The sequence below is a fragment of the Mobula hypostoma genome, chromosome 22 (assembly GCF_963921235.1).
Source record: "Mobula hypostoma chromosome 22, sMobHyp1.1, whole genome shotgun sequence".
Taxonomy (NCBI): Eukaryota; Metazoa; Chordata; class Chondrichthyes; order Myliobatiformes; family Myliobatidae; genus Mobula; species Mobula hypostoma.
The window spans coordinates 53,081,998-53,100,634 of NC_086118.1; the positions used below are offsets into that span (position 1 = coordinate 53,081,998).

At 38.3% G+C, this 18,637-nt stretch overlaps 1 protein-coding gene across 11 annotated transcripts in view; it reads right to left on the minus strand.

Annotated features, from left to right (window-relative positions):
- The window catches only part of bptf (bromodomain PHD finger transcription factor), a 177,377-nt gene that overhangs the window by 54,334 nt on the left and 104,406 nt on the right, over window positions 1-18,637 (minus strand). For 8 of the 11 annotated variants that reach the window (XM_063030610.1, XM_063030608.1, XM_063030607.1 and 5 more), the window contains 5 exons: window positions 13,677-13,801; window positions 9,825-9,953; window positions 7,339-7,489; window positions 4,286-4,409; window positions 817-1,069 (listed from right to left, as the gene is read on the minus strand). In XM_063030610.1, the coding sequence (XP_062886680.1) occupies window positions 817-1,069; window positions 4,286-4,409; window positions 7,339-7,489; window positions 9,825-9,953; window positions 13,677-13,801 (782 nt within the window). The remainder of the gene's footprint in view (window positions 1-816; window positions 1,070-4,285; window positions 4,410-7,338; window positions 7,490-9,824; window positions 9,954-13,676; window positions 13,802-18,637) is intronic. The other 3 variants (XM_063030609.1, XM_063030611.1, XM_063030606.1) reach the window with 1 other exon arrangement.

The following is an 18,637-nucleotide window of genomic DNA, read 5'->3' on the forward strand; positions in this document are numbered from 1 at the left end:
GCAACACCTCATTATCTGTTTCCATAGCCTCCAGCCTGACAGCATGCACATTGATTTCTCCTTCCGGTGATTTTTTCCTATCCCCTTCCCTCTTCTTCTAAGCACCATTCTGGCATCTTATCTCTTCTCCTCACCTGCTGATCTCTTCTTCCTGGTGCCTCTCCTTCTTCCCTTTCTCCCATGGTCCACTCTCTTCTATCAGAATCTTTCATCTCCAGCCCTTCACCCTTCCCACCCACCTAGCTTCAACTATCACCTTCCAGCTAACCTCCTTCCCCTCCCCCCAACTTTTTATTCTGGCACATTCCCCCTTCCGTTCCAGTCCTAAAGAGGTATCTCCGCCCAAAATGTCAACTGTTTATTCATTTTCATGAATGCTGCCTAATCTGCTGAGTTCCTCCAGCATTTTGTGCATGTTGTTTTGGATTTCTATGCTAATATGTTCACTTGCAGAAAAAAAGTTAACTTTATAATGTTGTCTTGACAAACTCGTATATTTCACCTTACCTTATACAAAATAATTGGACTAACATCTAAAATACAAAGTTAAAATTATTCAAATGAATTGAATCTGAACTGGTATCAATTTAGCTCTCAATTCAGGTACAGTATTTGTTTGACTCATTTCTTTGATAAAGTCATTAACAACAAAAATGTTAATTGATCTTTCTCTCCATTTTTCTGGATAAGAACACGTATCCGTGATATGTGCTTGCTTGATGACACTGAAAATGAAATATACCTGTGCATTAAATCACATTCCATTGTCACTCACTCTCACAAATACTAAGAAGCTGTATCCATCAAGTCACGAACCTGATCCAGTCTGGCCTTGCTTGATCCAGGTAGCAAAACTCTGCTGAAAATTCTTGTTTGGCTGAAATGTTACAGTAGTTGGTGAACCCACTTTAGTGGTAAATACCACCTTTGTTCCTGGGGAGACCTGTCCTGCCAAGGAGCCTACCACTAACTTTTGAGGAGTGGCAATCGTGGTAGCAGTACTGTTGGTTGTAGAGGCAGGAGCAGCAGAATTAGGTGTGGCAGATAGCTTTTGCTGCTCAAGTCGTTTCTGTTGAGGTACAACAAAAATATTAAAAGTTTTCCATTGAGAATCAAAAATATCTTCACAACATAAAAATAAAACACTTGATTGCTAATATTCCAGTCTTCAGATCTACAAGGAGACAATTCCTTGCTGTTATTCTCTTCCTCCACTCCCTGCATGAAAATCAATCTTACTTACAGATATAAAGTGTACAATATTCAAATTCATTATCAATACACCACATCATTTAGAGCAGGGATTTAGAAAATAATCAAACAAACTTAATGGGTAAATGAAACTTAAATTAACAAGTTAAATGTACTTTGCCGGACCAGAGACAATAATAATTTCCATATCAGAAACTTTGAAATTTTGGCTTCAATTAATTAGATGTCTTCCCAGCTCCTTAAAATACACTGTTTAACTGATTTCATATTTTAATATAAAATATGATTTTTCTTTAAAAAGCAGGATTACTGAAAAAAGTTACTCAAAAGATAAAAGTATTCTTCAAATTTAAAAGACGTTAAAATGCAAAGCCATAGGTAGAGAAGCCACATCAACATTTGATAACTGGCCAGGAGCATGCAATGAAATACTGCAGCTGATTTTCCCCTTCAGACAAAAGGATTCAGCTATTTTGCAGCTAAAATAATGAAGCATTTCAGTGGGCAGCATAACTGGGGTGATAATAGGTTATCAGTGCCAGAGTTATGCAAATAGGTATGAAATCAGCCACTTTTATTCTGATTAAACTCAATCAAAGTCAGCAGTAAGCATTCACCCTTTCATAATATTCACAAAGTACAATTCTCTTTAAAATTCAGCAAGATAAAAACCAAGTGTCAATTCATTACAAAAGATGCTTAACTACAAACTGGCAGATGAAAAAGATACAGATTAAAGTATAATAAATTTGCTTCAGGAGTACCAAATACATAAGTTACAACAAACAGGCTGATGGCAAAATGTCATTGATAAACAGTTTAAAAAGCTCAAGTAAATGCTTATCACCTGAATCACTCAACATATTCAATATATTAAATGCAATCCATTTACAGTCAAGTCTTTTCATGGAATTGATATTTTGAACAAATCAATGCTTTAGAAATATTACAAAATTGATCAAACTTCCTTCCAATTGGATTTTTTCAGAAAAGTCACTTAGGAAAAATCAACTAATACAAACAGAAGAACTGTCATGTGAGGCACTAGTGCAGAAATGCATTATCAAAGAAAGAATTATCTCATCAGTTTCCCATTTCACCCAACGGACTAGAGAGTGAGGAATGTAAGAGCTGTAACTAGGCGTTGAGGAAATACTCCCCTTTCTATCTGCTGGCATTTTAACTCATGGTTAAGAGGACAGAAATACAGACCATTACTTTGTCCATTCCATTAGCCCTAACTATGTACAATTTGGAGGTGTAAAACAGACATTTCTGAATCCCTTACAGGATTCGAACTACATTCACTGAAATTCCTGCCTGGTACCAAATTCATTCCACAGAATTAATAAAATTCAATCCTGTACCAAACCCAAGTTCACCAACTGTCAGAAGTTACTTTTATATACTGCTTTTAAGGGGGGCGGGGGGGGAGGGGTAGATATCATAAGCTATTGTAAAAATTGTCCTCTGGGTCTTGGCCTGTAACTTGTCCAGTAATGTTACCTGAAGTATGCTTCCAAGTAACTGTTTAATACATCCGTCATCTCTATTACCATCTCTAAGTGGAAAGGAGAAGAATTTTCATCCGTTTCTTCCTTCCTACTATATTTTTTCTACCAAAATAGATCCTGATCAAAAAAAAATGTCCTTTTTTCCCCAACGTGGCCTCATGCAAGTCCTTTAAAAGCTTTGGTTTAGCCTCATTCATTCCAAAGAAAACAATCACAAGCAATTCAATCATGGCGAAAAATTTCCAGCTCCAGAAATGTACTTAAACTCCAAGTACTCTCTATCATGCAACAACAGCTTTCGTAAATAAATGCTTTTTTAAATCAACATTCTGAAATAATACATTTAAATTATCATACTATTAAGAGGCTATCACCCTTTTTCAGTAAATGGTTTTGACACCAAAGATGCAATTATTCATAAAGAAATATAAATGTTACTACTGGAGAACAAGCAAGATCCTTCTACCTTTCCTGTGAAAAACTTTATATTTCATTTCAAAAAACACACTAGAATTTATATTACTTGAACTTGTATAGCCCTCTGACATAACAAGTTCGTTTATCAGCTACTGCAAAAATCTTCTTTATGCCTTAGGAGGAAATGTTTGTTTTTAAAGACTGATAATAAAAAATGGTTCCAACATGAGTAAAGCTAATAATAATTTAAGTACTTTAACACTTTTCTACATAACCACAAAACTCCATGTGAAAAACTTCAAAATAGTTGCCTTTGAGAACATGTTGGACAATGGACATCTTTTTAAAATCACTACTTTGTGCAAGGTATCTTGAACAATGGTGACAAAAACATGCAACTGCACATTAAATCTTCATAGCAATGTCCTTTCTTACCACATATCCATTCTGCATTTTGAAGTCTAATGGCCTCAAAAATGAACATAAATGATCAAGACTATCCAAGCATTCAAATATTGGCAAAATTACATGCTTCTTCAGTCACCTACAATTTGATTAAGACACACAGTAGCCACTTTATTAGGTACACGTGTACACTTGCTCTTTAATACAAATATCTAATTGGCCAATTATGTGAAACAATTCAATGCATAAAAGCATATAGGCATGGTCAAGAGGTTCAGTTGTTCAGATCAAACATCAGAATGGGGAAGAACTGTGATTATATGTGACTTTGACCAATGATTGTTGGTGCCAGACAGGGTGGTTTGAGTATCACAGAAACTGCTGATCCCCTGGGATTTTCATGTAAAACAATCTCTAGAGTTTACAGAGACTGGTGCAAAAACAAAAAAAATTCCAGTGAATAGAAACCCTGTGGGACTTCAGAGAAGAATGGCTAGACTGGTTCAAGCTGATAGGAAGGTACCTCAAATAACCACACTTCACAACCGTGGTGTGCAGAAGAGCATCTCTAAATGTACAACGTATCGAAACTTGAAGTGGATGGGCGACAGCAGCAGAAAACCACATTGGGTTCCTTTCATGTACCTAATGAAGTAGCCAGTGAGTGTATATTCCTTAAGTTGATAAATAATGCGATTTATTGACAGGTGGGATAAGGAAATTTTATGCCTTCCCACCTGCTGAGCAGCCAAGCGCTGCTGTTTAAGCTGGGCCTCCAGTTGGGCCTTGAACTCTTCCGATTTCTTCTGCTCACTAACCTTTGCTTGCTGTTCAGCAGCCTGTGCCTTCTCCTTTTCCACCCTAAAACAGACAGATATATGATCAAAGACATTCATTAAGAAATTACTGATAACCATACAAGGAACTTGGCCAAATGCTATTTTACTACAATATACTCAATAGAATTTTCATTGTTCATGTTTCACATAAAAAATAAACATTCACGAGTGAGAGACAGGCAAGTTCCAAATTTGGATTATTATCCTCTGATCTCTAGAGGTTGAATCCAATCAGATTGTTGGTGCTGGAGAGTGGAACCCTTTGTTTGTGACGCTCTGGTGACAGCACAGATATTGAGCATTTCCAAATCAGCAGAACACTGCATGAGCACAACAAATTCTTCACCTCTCTGATAGCTGTCACGCTGTGGTGAGTGACACTGCAGTTGGTGCAGTTTTGTGATTACCAGGAAATGGATCAAGACCTCCATTCCTTTCACGGGTGGGGGGGAGGGAGAGGGCTTTAGAAAATAGCAAACAGAGGGCAATAGACTTCCACATCATCTGGGCTGGGTTTACACTGAGTATTGAAGTGAAAGGCCTGAGAGCAATGTACTTGTGTACTCAGTTCCATTAATCCATTGTTGGTTTCAAGCCAACAGCCCAGCACAAACATTTAAGTGCATATTCCAGAAATGAGGGAACTGAAGAAATTCCACCAATGTCTTTTATTAGCAAGGATTAGAGGAAGCTCTCTTCTACATTCAAGGCCATAAGACATAGGAGCAGAATTAGGCCATTCCGCTCATCGAGTCTGCTTTGCCAATCCACCATGGCTGCTTATTATCCCTCTCAACCCATTCTCCTGCTTTCTCCCCATAAACTTTGACACCCCGACTAATCAAGAACCTATCAACCTCCACTTTAAATATACCCAATGACTTGGCTGTCTGTGGCAATGAATTCCACAGATTCACCACCCTCTGGCTTAAGACATTCCTCCTCATCTGTTCTAAAGGGACATACTTCAATTCTAAGCCTGTACTCTCTGGACCTGGACTTCCCCGCTCTTGGAAACATCCTCACCACATCCACTCTATCTTGGCTTTCCAATATTCAATTGTTTTAATGAGATCCCCCACCCAATTTTTCAAACTCCAGCAAGTACAGGCCCAGAGCCATCAAATGTTCCTCATATTTTAATCCCTTCATTCCCGAATCATTCTTGTGAATCTCCTCTGGATCCTCTCCAATACCCGTTCATCTTTTCTTAGATAAGAGAACCAAAACTGCTTACAATATTCCCAAGTGTGGTCTGACCAATGCCTTATAAAGCCTTAGCATTACATCTCTGCTTTTATATTCTTGCCCTCTTGAAATGAATGGCAACACTGCATTTGTTTTCCTTACTACCGACTCAACCTGCAAGCTAACCCTTAGGGAACCTTGCACTCTCATGTCCCTTTACATCCCTTTATTTTTTCACTTCCCGAGACTATATTCTATCTGCCACTTCTTTGCCTATTCTCCTAATGCCTAATTCCTTCTGCAGACTCCCTGCTTCGTCAACACTACCTGTCCCTCCACTTATCTTGGTATCATCTGAAAACTTGGCCACAAAGTCCTCAAAATCATTGACATATAACATGAAAAGCAACAAAACCAAAACTGACCCCTGCAGAACACCACTATACTCTGGCAGCCAACCAGAAAAGGCTCCCTTTATTCCCACTTCTTGCCTCCTACGAGTAAAACAATCTTCTATCTATGTTATCTTTCCTGTAATACAATGAGCTCTTTTCTTGTTAAGCAACCTCGTGCAGCACTTATCAAGTTTTCGAAAATTCAAATTCACTGGCTCTTCGTTTACCCGCTTGTTATTTCCTCAAAGGATTCCAACAGATTTGTCAGGCAAAATTTACCCTTTTGAAAATCATGCTAACCTTGGCTTATTTTCTCAGGTGCCTTCAAGTACCCCAAAACCTTACCCTTAATATGGATTCCAACATCTTCCCAACCACTGAAGTTAGGCAAACTGGCACATAATTTCCTTTTTTTCTGCCTCCCTTAAAGAGTGGAGTGACATTTGCAATTTTCCAGTTGTCTGCAACCATTCCAGAATCTAGTGATTCATGAAAGATTACTACTAATGTCTCCACAATCTCTTCAACCTGTTCTTTCAAAACTCTGGAGTGTGGTCTATCTGATCCAGGTGACTTGTTTACCTTCAGACTTTTCAGCTCCCAAGCTCTTTCTCCTTAGTAATAGCAAAAACATTTGTCTCTGCTCCCTGACAGTCTCGAATTTCTGGCATATCATTTGCCTATGATAACTCGATAATGCAATATTAATAATTACTTCGTCCCACCTCAGGCATCCATAAGTGGAAGAAATAAAACCCCAACTGAAAAAATATTGCTTGTAGATTGTGACTTGCAGAGTAAGTTTACATTCCCATGGATTTTTATTAATTACTTTCCTAGTTTACCTGCATACATCCTTTGGGTGAATGCGGCCATTTTCTTTAAAAAAAAAATCACAACTCCTTTTTCACATACTTTTTAATGGGAACATAATAAAAGGCAGGACCTAAGTCATCACATACTACCCTGAGATTTATTTTATTGATTATATGCAGCAAAATCCAAAGTAATGTGATATCTTATAAACCTCCCAACAACAAGTTCTTCCCAGGTTAGGGCAGCATTCCATGCCTGTCAACAGTTCAAAACCCGGACAGTTTACAAGTTGGAAGTACGGCTGGGAACTATGTTCTCATATGGCAGAAGATTCCTGCAGTCCTGCAGCAGCCAGCAAGTCCATCCTAATGACCCAAACGTGCAATCACATGCACAGGCTGTTCATAAGTCAATTGTTAGTAAATTGAAGAGGACCTGCATAAAGATTAGTAAATTTGAGGCGAAATGAAGATAGGTTCTGATTTGCTGGAGATCTTTGTGGTACTAACATTGAACAATACTTTTCATCAAATAAAACCAAATCTGTTCTACCTCTCTGCAAAACTGCGGATTTCCCACAAATCCAGTTCTTCCTCTGGGACCCAGGTCTCAATTATAACTGGACCAGTCTGTTTTGGGGCCTCAAATTTCTTTGGTCGTAAAGCACTAGACCGAAGACCTTTCCTCTGTGGTGTTGGAGTTTCTTTAAAATGGGCAAGGAATGGAGAAAGAAATAAAAATAATTAACACATTAACCCATAAGTTTTGATAATACCTTTTACAACTTCCTACTCTTTAATATTACGTTTCCTTATTTCTTGGCGGTATTTTGTATCTTAAAACAAGGCAACAAAACTTGTCCATGAACATGTCTCGTCTTTAAATTAGACAAACATTCATCTTCATTCCCATATCCAAAACTTTGAGAGTAAGGAATTTCATCTATGGACCTCAGTAAGAGCTACCAAAATGCAGTAAATAAAGACTGCAAAGGTTTATGTATCAAACTTGTGATTCAAAATTTGGCCCTAATAAGCATGCTACTCTTGCAGCATACTGTTGACCAGACTATATCAGTCTACGGTGTAGGTGCACTTGTTATTTTGCAGTGCTCCAGAAATTAATTAGTATCATTACAAAAAGCCTAGAAACTACAGGTTGGTAAGCCTTGTATCAGCGCTAGGGAACTTGAAGAAGATTCTGAGGTGTACGATTTATGGACAAGGACATATCAGAAGGCTTCAGTATGGTTTGGTCATATCCCACAGACCTGACTGAATGCTTGAGGCAGAAGATAGTGGTGGATAGGTATATTTCTGGCTGGATATCTGTAATAAGTGTATTTCAAAGATGTTATGTATTAGTAAGGGTTAGTAAGTTGTGAACATGCTACTTTGGTGCCAAGAGCATAGCAACACTTGGGGGCTGCCCCCCGCAAATACTTAGACTGTGTTGGTCGTTGATGCAAACGGCATATTTCACTATGCTTTGATGTACATGTGACAAACAAAGTTAATCTTTAAATATCTTTAATCTTCAGTGGTGTACCACAGGGATCAGTGCAAGCAGTCGGGTACCAGAAATGGGATGTCATGCTGCAGTTATACAAAACAATGTTTAGACAACACTTGGAGTAATGTATTCAGTTTTGGCTGCTATGTCACAGATTGGACACATGGTCTCTGTAGTTTTAAGGAGACTGGATAGGCTGAGTTTATTCACTATGGAGGAGTGAATTCATACAGGTCTATAAAATTATGAGGGTCATCGATAGGAGAAATAGAATAAATTTCCCAGGGCAGGGGAATCTACAACAAGAGGGCACAGATTTAAGGTGAAACCATGGTCCAAGTTTATTCACATAGAGGGCGCCAAATATCTGGAACAGCTCTTGGGGGAAGTTTTGGAGGTGGATTTAAAAGGCAATTGGACTAGTACCTGAAGATGAAAGGTACAGAGATCTGGGTCTAAGGCTGGCCAGTGAAATTAGAATTAACATGGACAAGGTGGCCCAAAAAGACTCCTTTCTGAGCTGTATGAAAAGGATACAAGTGACTGAGATAAACTTTCTTGAAATAATAGGCATAGCAGAAGGAAATCCAAATCCTCATGCCAAACTCATAAGTCATGATATGAACAGTCACTGGAATAAGTCTTTGTACAGAACTACAAAAACATTTAATGAAAAGGCAATTGTATTAAGTTTGGAAGGTATGGTGTAGTAACCATCACACAGAACAGGATAGAATCAGCACATAAAACTTGTAATTTTAAATAACTACTGGACAAGGTATACAGGAACGTGTACAGATTGGCTGAAGAAAGGGAAAACAACTCTGATGAAATACAACCTACAATAAAAAAACAGGAATGTTAAACTGGGCGAAAATAAAGTGAGTTCAATTGAAGGAGAGACAAGTCACCAGCAACTTGTATGGTAATACAGAGTAAAGGCAGAGGATGGCAGGTGATGTCCGGGTGAAGTGGGAGATTCTAATTATTTTTCTTTACACTAATTATCCATGTCTATAAACTATCTTATGTATTTATATTAATTGTATTTTTATTATTATAATTGTGTCCTTTATCTGATTGTGTTTTTCATGTGCTGCATCGGATCAGGAGTAACAGTCATTTTGTTCTCCTTTACTCTTGTGTACTGGAAATGACATTAAACATTTTGAATCTTGAGAAACAGAATAGCTCCAGTAGCAGAACTAAAGTAAGAAAAAACAATATTGTTGCAGTTTTTTTTTTAAAGAAAAGAACTGGAAAAAAAACTGCTTCTATTAAAGATTCTGGACTAGACAAATAACCAGTCTGGTACTGAAGAAGCATCATCAACTTCATGTTTATAATATGATGACTTTAACATTAGGTTTGAGGAAGTAGTAAAATACGTGTTAGACAAAGTTTTATATTTAAATAAAGTTAATATCAAAAGAATTAGAAATGATATATTGTACTAAAATTTTTTAAAAAGCAAGAGGATGAAAATGCTATATTCAATTTGAAAACATTCACAAGATGAGCTATACCTTTAGGGGTTTCAGGTACACCAATGGGACAGATAATTTTCCGAATACAGTATTCAGAACGGATTCCGTATGGTCCAACATCTCTGCGTTTGATAATCTCAGTAGTGGTAATATCAGTTTCTGTAGTCTCTGCAAGATGTGTGAATTCATAATTGTATTTTTAATGTCGGATGGTCATCTTAAGTAAATATCAAGAGTCACCACTTAAAATTCTACCAAATAAAATTATACAATAAAAATATTTTCTGTACAGCATTTATTCTTCTGTGGAAGTTAGCCTAAAAGTCAAAAGTTACTCAAGTAACACTGATATTAATTTCAGTGCCCTTTCTTGGGCAAAGTCTCAGTTTTAAACCCTTTATTATTTCAACCTAGACAATAAACACTGCTATGTCCTGGATCATGAATTTTTAGACATTCGTATGTACAGGCATATTGGCAAGATTATATGCACATTCTTATTGCCAAGTGCAATATCTCAGTCTCCAGGAGTTTCATCTTCATCAACTACAAGCCAGGAATGCCGGGGATACATATAACAGATTATTTACTGCCCCATTTTTGATACATTAATTTAACGCAGTTGTCAGACTGACTGGTAGTTTTAACTTGAACATTTTGCCTTGTGATGTACTTAATCACCAAGGCAACTTGTGAAAAATGCCATATTTCCCTTACAACACTAGGGGAGGTTATTCATTTCACTACTGAATTTATTTAAATTTTACATCTGTCCCACAACATGAGGGAGTAAAAATCTTTGTGTCATGACTCTACTGCAATGTACACATATGTGGATTATAAGTCTAATGGCTCATAGAAAGAAGCTGTCCTGTAGCCTGTTGGTCCTGGCTTTAATGCTGTGGTACTGTCTGCCAGTCGGAAGCAGCTGAAACAATTTATGGCTTGGATGACTGGTGTCCCCAATGATCTTCCTGCTGCAAACATCCTCAATGGAGGGAACTCAGGACACAACGCTGCAGGCACCTGTGTTGAATCAGAAGGGCAGGGGTGAGGGAAACCATCCTTACCACCTCTCAGCGATCCAGTAGGAAGTCAAGGATCCAGCTGCACAAGGCAAGGTGCAGTCAGAGGCCTCTGAGCTTCCTGTCAAGTCCGGAGGAAATTATGCTGTTGAATGCTGAACTGTAGTCCAGGAACAGCATTCTAACATATGCATCCCTCTTCTCCAGGTGAGTGAAGACAGTGTGTAGTGCTGTGGCTATGGCGTCATCGGTAGACTGGTTCTGTCTGTAGGCAAATTGTAGGGGGTCCAGTATGGGTGGTAGCATGCTGCAGATGTAGCCTTCAACCAGCCTCTCAAAGCATTTGCATATAATTGAGGTGAGTGCAACAGGGCACTAATCGTTCAGGCATGCTACCTTGGTTTTCTTATGTACAGGGACAATGATGGATAATTTGAAACAGGAGGGTGCTACACATCGGGAGAGGGAGAGATTAAAAATGTCCGTAAACACACCAGCCAATATTGGCTCTCAGAGAAATCCCACTTCCCAATCTATTTCTCTGCAATCAATTCCCTCAGTTCACCTATCATCCACCCACACTTGGGATAAATTACTAATTAATCTTCCAACCAGCACATCTTTGGGATGTGGGAGGAAACTGAAGGACCTGAGGAAAGTTCACACGGTCACAGGAAAAATGTGCAAGCTCCCCAAAGGCGGTAGCCAGGAGTGAACCCAAATCACTGGAGATGTAGAGCACCAGCACTATCCACTGCACTAGATTGCCTTAAATGACCACCATGCAGCGTGTACCATGCAACATTTTAAGGTTTTGAGTACAGTGGATTCTAGTTAACTGGGACCAAAATTGGGCCAAAAGGACCAGTACATTTTGGCCCAATTAAGTGGCTGTCACAATTAGCGGAAGTTTTATGGAAATAGTCAAAAAAGACAAACTACTGTTTAACCGAGTAAGAAGTTAAGTTTTTAAATGAAATACAGAACAAATTAGAACATTACCAATATTACTACAGTGCTATAAAACTGTATTAGTTTCTAATAGTTATTGACGAAAGAACTACACTGCCTTGTTCTTTTGACTGACTGTAAGTAAACAAAATCAGTTCATATATCTTGTATGCCTTCATACAATTTTCGACAATTGCATCCTCCAAATCTTTATTTTGATTGTAACATTCAAGATGATTGTCGATACCTTCAAATTTTTCACCAACTACCAAAGGTGGGAAGAGAAGATGGCAGTGCGTCTGCGTGTGCGCAGCTCTCCGGTGAAAAATGATGTCCTATCTGTCAAATAGGGGGCGTGGACAATTCTGATTTGATGGAGAATGCACGTGAAAGCACAGAGAAACATCTGGAGAAATTTCTGAAACGCCCGTCTGCTGCTGTCGTTACTGCATGGTTGGGAATCTTTCGGAGGGTAGGCCTCAAAATCCCCGGCCTTGCCTGCTTTTGGCAGCTGAGAAGGAGGTCGAATCGTTTGGACAGAGATGGCACTCAGTACTCGGTGTCCAAGAGCTGATCAGAGCTCGAAGTTTTCGGATGACTCAGAGTCGGATTGTGGTCGGCATGGCAGGGAGAGTTTTTCTTCCTTCTCCCGTCTGCGTGAGATGTGGGACATCTGAGAAACTTTGAACTTTACTGTGCTCACGGACTTCTTCATCAAGTTATGGTATTGTTACACTGTTTGTAACTGTATGTTATAATTATGTGGTTTTGTCAGTTTTTTTCAGTCTTGGGGGTTTGTCCTGTGTTTTGTGATATCACACCGGAGGAAATAATGTATCATTTCTTAATACATGCATTACTAAATGACAATAAAAGAGAACTACGTGTCTTCATAATCATAATTACTGCTTTTTGAATGCAGGCACATGAAACTGACACTATTTAAAAACTGTTGGCTCTAAGCATGGTGTAATGTCGAATGGCCACACAAGTACATGCATCTGACTCTAGTTAGAAACTGTTCAGCAACAGTCTCCAGTCCCAATTAAGTGGCATGGTGTCACAAATAAGCAAAGGGAATCCTGGCTGTTTTCTCCATTAGTTTTTATTTTTTCTAACTGTCCCAAATAAGTGGCTGTCCTGATTAAATGATGGTCTAATTAAATGGGAATCCACTGTATTTCAGTTTTCAAAGTTTATACTTCATACCTTCCAATGTGCAGAATTGAAACAAAAGTGATTATATGTTTTTACCACAATCAACAAAGGAACACCTATTCCTTCAAGCAACATACATCAAAGTTGCTGGTGAAGTGTGCATGTAAATCATAGCATTCCAAGACTCAAAGCTCTTCTCTGGTCATAAAAGTCACCTTCCTTTCATGATAGCAACAAGCATTAAAAAATCTAAAATTCTAAAACTTCAAATGACAAGAAAGACTTATAAAATGCAATGTTGATAATTCTGATCAATTCAAGGAATGTAATTTTGAAAGGAAACAGATACCCAAGACATGTAAATATTATTGCAAATGGGTGCAGAATTTCCCTCTAGTATCCTCATAAAAGTTATTCTGTGTACACAGAATTCCAAATTATTTGTTTTCCCCTCTATAAACTTTCTTCATGACATAGCATTCCATTGTTTAAATGAATCATTTTTCTTTACGTATATCTGTGTACTAAAAAGCTGTTATGCAAATACAAGTGCACTTTCTCTCTCTCTCACTCTCTGGATTTTGAAACTAAACCAGTCAACATGTACATAATGGAAATATGTGATGCACTGTAAACCATAAACCTCACACAACCTTTTATTTTGTGGTATCTATAACCTGAACAATTGCAAACACTGATCATCATACTTTATACCACATTTAAGTTGCAACCACGGGTGGTTTTGTGCTACCCTTACCTGTGCGTGCGGTGCTGACACCTGCTGGTGGTTTAACTGCCATGTCATCCCATCGTAAGCATGCCCACAATAACCGCAGCATAAGACTGACACCTGCTAAGGATTTCACAGTTTGCAGTCGATACCTGGGCAAAAATATAAGACACCACTAATTCAAAGCAATGACAATATTTATGGAGAATCTAAAGAATAAGTTACAAAATATTTAATTTAGACCTTAAATATCATACCACCGAAGTGATCTATCACTGTCAAGCATGCTATTTGGATGTTCATTTCAACAGACATTATATCAGAATCTGATTTAATATCACTGTCATATCATGAAATTTGTTAACTTCACAGCAGCAGTACAAAGAAATACATCAAAATAAATATAGAGAAAAACCTGAGTTATATTAAGTTTTTTTATATATACATATTTTTTAATAGTCAAGTTAAAAGTAATTAGCGCAAAATAACAGAATTTTAAATAGAAGTGAGGTAGTGTTTATGGGTTCAATGTCCATTTAGAAATTGAATGGCAGCAGGGAAGATGTTGTTTCTGAATCGCTGAGTGCAATGAAATTTGGCAGGAAGGTTAAAGATAATCAAAAAGAAAACAGAAGTAAACAATACTCTTGCCATGGCCTTTCAACCTTCAAAGATTAGCTAAAGATTAGCTTCATTTTTCACATGTTCACAAAATACACTGTTAAATTCATTGTTTGCGTTAACGACCAACACAGTTCAAGGATGTATAGGGAGCAGCCCCCAAGTGTCACCATGCTTTCAGGTACCAACATGGCATGCCCACAACTTACCAACCCTAACTCGTACGTCTTTGGACTGTGGGAGGAAACCCATGTAGTCACGGGAAGAACGTACAAACACTTTACAATCAGTAGTGGGAATCCAGATCTTCCACTGGCAGGTGCTTTAAAGCATTACGGTAACCACTATGCTGCAAGGTCAGCCTCCCAAACAGGAGAAAGATTCCACCCCACATATTCAAATATCTAAATACAAGCCTCAGAAGGAAAACATTAATTTGGACAATTCATAATCTTAATTTTCTACAGCAAGGTTTAAAAAAGTGATTAAAAAGCTCAACAAGTTAGGAAAGAGTTGTGAAAAAAAAATCACAGGTTGAATAAAGCCATGTTCAAGTCCGAGAGCATGCAGATTGAAGGGAAGTGGATTTTAGAAAGTAGTGAGTCCACTTCAAATTAATTGTTACGAGGCAATAAGATAGTTGACAAAGCTCTGATTAAGTACAAGGTTTTCTTTCATTTCACACACATCAATCTCATTGTAAACTGTGTGCAGTTTTCATGGTACTGAAACACAAGGCTCTCGTCGCTGTATTTTGAACACTGAATTTATCATTCCAGTTTATAAGTGACCTGGATGAGGAAGTGGGATGGGTTAGTAAGTTTGCTGATGACACAAAGGTTGGGGGCGTTGTGGATAGTGCAGAGGGCTGTCAGAGGTTACAACGGATCATTGATAGGATGCAAAACTGGGCTGAGAAGTGGCAGATGGAGTTCAACCCAGCTAAGTGTGAGGTGGTTCATTTTGGTAGGTCAAATATGATGGCAGAATATAGTATTAATGGTAAGACCCTTGGCAGTGTGGAGGATCAGAGGGATCTTGGGGTCCCAGTCCATAGGACACTCAAAGCTGCTGCATGGATTGACTGTGTGGTTAAGAAGGCATACAGTGCATTGGCCTTTATCAAATGTGGGATTGAGTTCAAGAGCCGAGAGGTAATGTTGCAGTTGTATAGGACCCTGGTCAGACCCCACTTGGAATACTGTGCTCAGTTCTGGTTACCTCATTACAGGAAGGATGTGGAAACCATAGAAAGGGTGCAGAGGAGATTTACAAGGATGTTGCCTGAATTTGGGGAACATACCTTATGAGAATAGGTTGAGTGAGTTTGGCCTTTTCTCCTTGGAGAGACAGAGGATGAGAGATGACCTGATAGAGGTGTATAAGATGATGAGAGGCATTGATCGTGTGGATAGTCATAGGCTTTTTCCCTAGGGCTGAAATGGCTAGCACGAGGGGGCACAGTTTTAAGATGCTTGGAAGTAGGTACAGAGGAGATGTCAGGGGTAAATTATTATTATTATTTTTTAAAACGCAGAGAGTGGTGAGTGTGTGGAATGGGCTGCTGGCGACGGTGGTGGAGGCGGATACGACAGAGTCTTGTAAGAGACTCCTGGATAGGAACACGGAACTCAGAAAAATAGAGGGCTACAGGTAACCCTAAGTAATTTCTTCAGTAAGGACATGTTCGACACAGCTATGTGGGCAGAAAGGCCTGTATTGTGCTGTAGGTTTTCTATGCTTCTATGTTTCATTCGGACTAGGAATGGTGAAAGATTAACATTTAGTGAAAAATTAACCAGAAACAAAGAAACTAGAAAGGGACAGACAGTAAAACGGCCATGGAGTGCACAATTTGATGCACACAGAGCAGGTGAATGTTCAGCTGATCTAGGGTGGAAAATGTTCACTTGAGGGTGTAACGGGATTTTATTGCGCAACAAACATACAGGAATTTTATCGTATTTGAAATTAGCTGAAATTATACTTTTAAAATGAAGTTTTATTATTTATACATGGCCCACTGTGGAAAAAGTTTTGATATGAACCACGTCTCTTTATACCCATATATCTTGAACTGAAGCACTAAAATGTGATCATTTACTCTTGTCAACATTTGTCCCCATTGATCTATCATGCAAAGTGGAATTTAATACTCTTAGACTTTACAAAAGTATGATTGAAAATATTATTCTATTAAATCAAGTTAAATAGTATCTCAAAGTTATAATTTTACAAAATAAAGTTAAATAGCTGTTCACTGGGGAATTTGAAGCTCAATGTTTGTAAATTTGAGTCTGCCAGGGCCTGTACTGGAGTTAAGGGACTGTGTGTGTGCATGGGTGGGAGGGAGGGTGGAAAGGGGATTGTTTTGTTGCTTGTTGTATTGTTCTACCAAGCATTGTGGGCATGCTGTGTTAGCACTGGAATGCCTGGAAACACTTGTGAGGTGCCCCCAGCACAGTCCAGGTGTGTTGGCTGTTAATGTAAATGATGCATTTCTTTGCATGCTTCGATGTACACATGCTCAAAGCAATAATGAATCTGAATCCAAAATAATGCACGAAGTTTCAAAGGCACCTTTAATGTTAGAGAAATGTATACAATATACACCCTGAAATTCTTTTTTTTGCAACCATCCATGAAAACAGTGCCCACAAAGAATGAATGACATTTAAATGTTAGAACCCCAAAGCTGCCCCCAGCTCCCTCCTCCCACACGTAAGCAGCAGCAAAGCCCCTTCCCCACTAGCAAAAAAAAGCATTGGAACCCACCATCAAGCACTCAAGCGTGCAGCAAAGCATCAAAGACAAAGACTTGTAATACCCTAAAGATTACTTGTTCACCCAATATTCAACATACCATAGGCTCGCTCTCTCTCCTTAATAAGGGAGAAAGAGACGTCTCTGTTTCACAGCGAGAGGGGAACATAACAAACAACTCGCTGATTTATGTTAAAAGTATTCATTTTGTTAATTAATGTTGACCTTGTCTTCTGTGAAAGTAGAGTAATAAAATGGCAACACCTTACAAACTTAAGGTTCACGCCTGGACCAAAGTACAAATGACATCTGAGATTTCATCTATTATATTTGCCATACCCATGGATTGGGAAAAAGAATACCACTGGATTGCTGCCTGTGATACATCACAAGGCCTAAAACAGGGTGTTCCAACCTGGGGTCCATGGACCCCTTGGTTAGTGGTAGGGGTGGGCCTATGGCATAAAAAAGGCTGGGAAACCAGGGCCTAAGATGGCATAGTTGCAAAGTTCAGATTTGTATAATGCTTATAATATATCTGAAACATCTTAAAGCATTTAACAGAAACTGTCAGGTTAATTTGACACTAAACAACTCAAAAGGATAGACAATAGGTAACCAAAAGTTGTTCAAACAGGTAGATTTTAACAAACAACTTCAAGGAAAAGAGTCAGAGATTAGAGATGAAAGGATGCAATTATAGAGCCTGGGAGGCGAAGGGAAGAGAATGACATTAACTGTGCAGCAACAAAATCGGGATTTTGCAAGAGCCTAAAACTGCAGAAGCTAAACTACTTGCAAGTTGTTGAACTGGAATAGATTACAGAGCGGAAAAGAAAATAGAGGTATTTGATCACTCAAATTAAAAGGATGAACTATAACTTTTTCTAAGATTATAGGGTATTATTTATAGGTCAAGGTTTTGCCTTAAATTCAAACAATTTCAGGACCAAACCAATTATTGTATACTAGGAAAATTGTTTAGGATTAAACCTTGTGAAGGGTCAATTTTTATATTAGCTCATCTTCTCAAACATGGGCAAGTACAAAGCCACAATGTCCCAAATCAGAGACCAGCTTCACCTCAAGTAGCAACATAGTCTTTCTTAACATTTGAATGACAGAACACTTAAATAATGTACTACTTCGACATCACACTCCAGTATCATACTGATAAATCATTGCAGATTGAACCTGGGTAACCTAAGACAATAATGCTATCAGCTCAGTTAAGCTCTCAATGCTTTACAATTATAGTATTCTTGTGCACTTTATTTGACAGACAAGCAAAGCACACAAATTATTCCATGTCATGTATTCATTGCACCTTTGTTTATATCATTAAATTCAACTCTGACATGCAGATTTCATTGTTCATTCAAAGCTATGGGAATGACACTGCATCTACTACTCCTACCAAGCATCATCCAGCAGTTTTAAAAGAAACTCTCAAGCATACTCCAAGAATCTCACTGTACAATTTTTGCTTTTGTAAGTGGAGGAAAACAGTCACACCAGAACAACACATTGGCACTGCACAATCACAACATGAATGTACTTGAACTTACTTGAATTAATATCACACAAGACAAGTCTTATCTGAT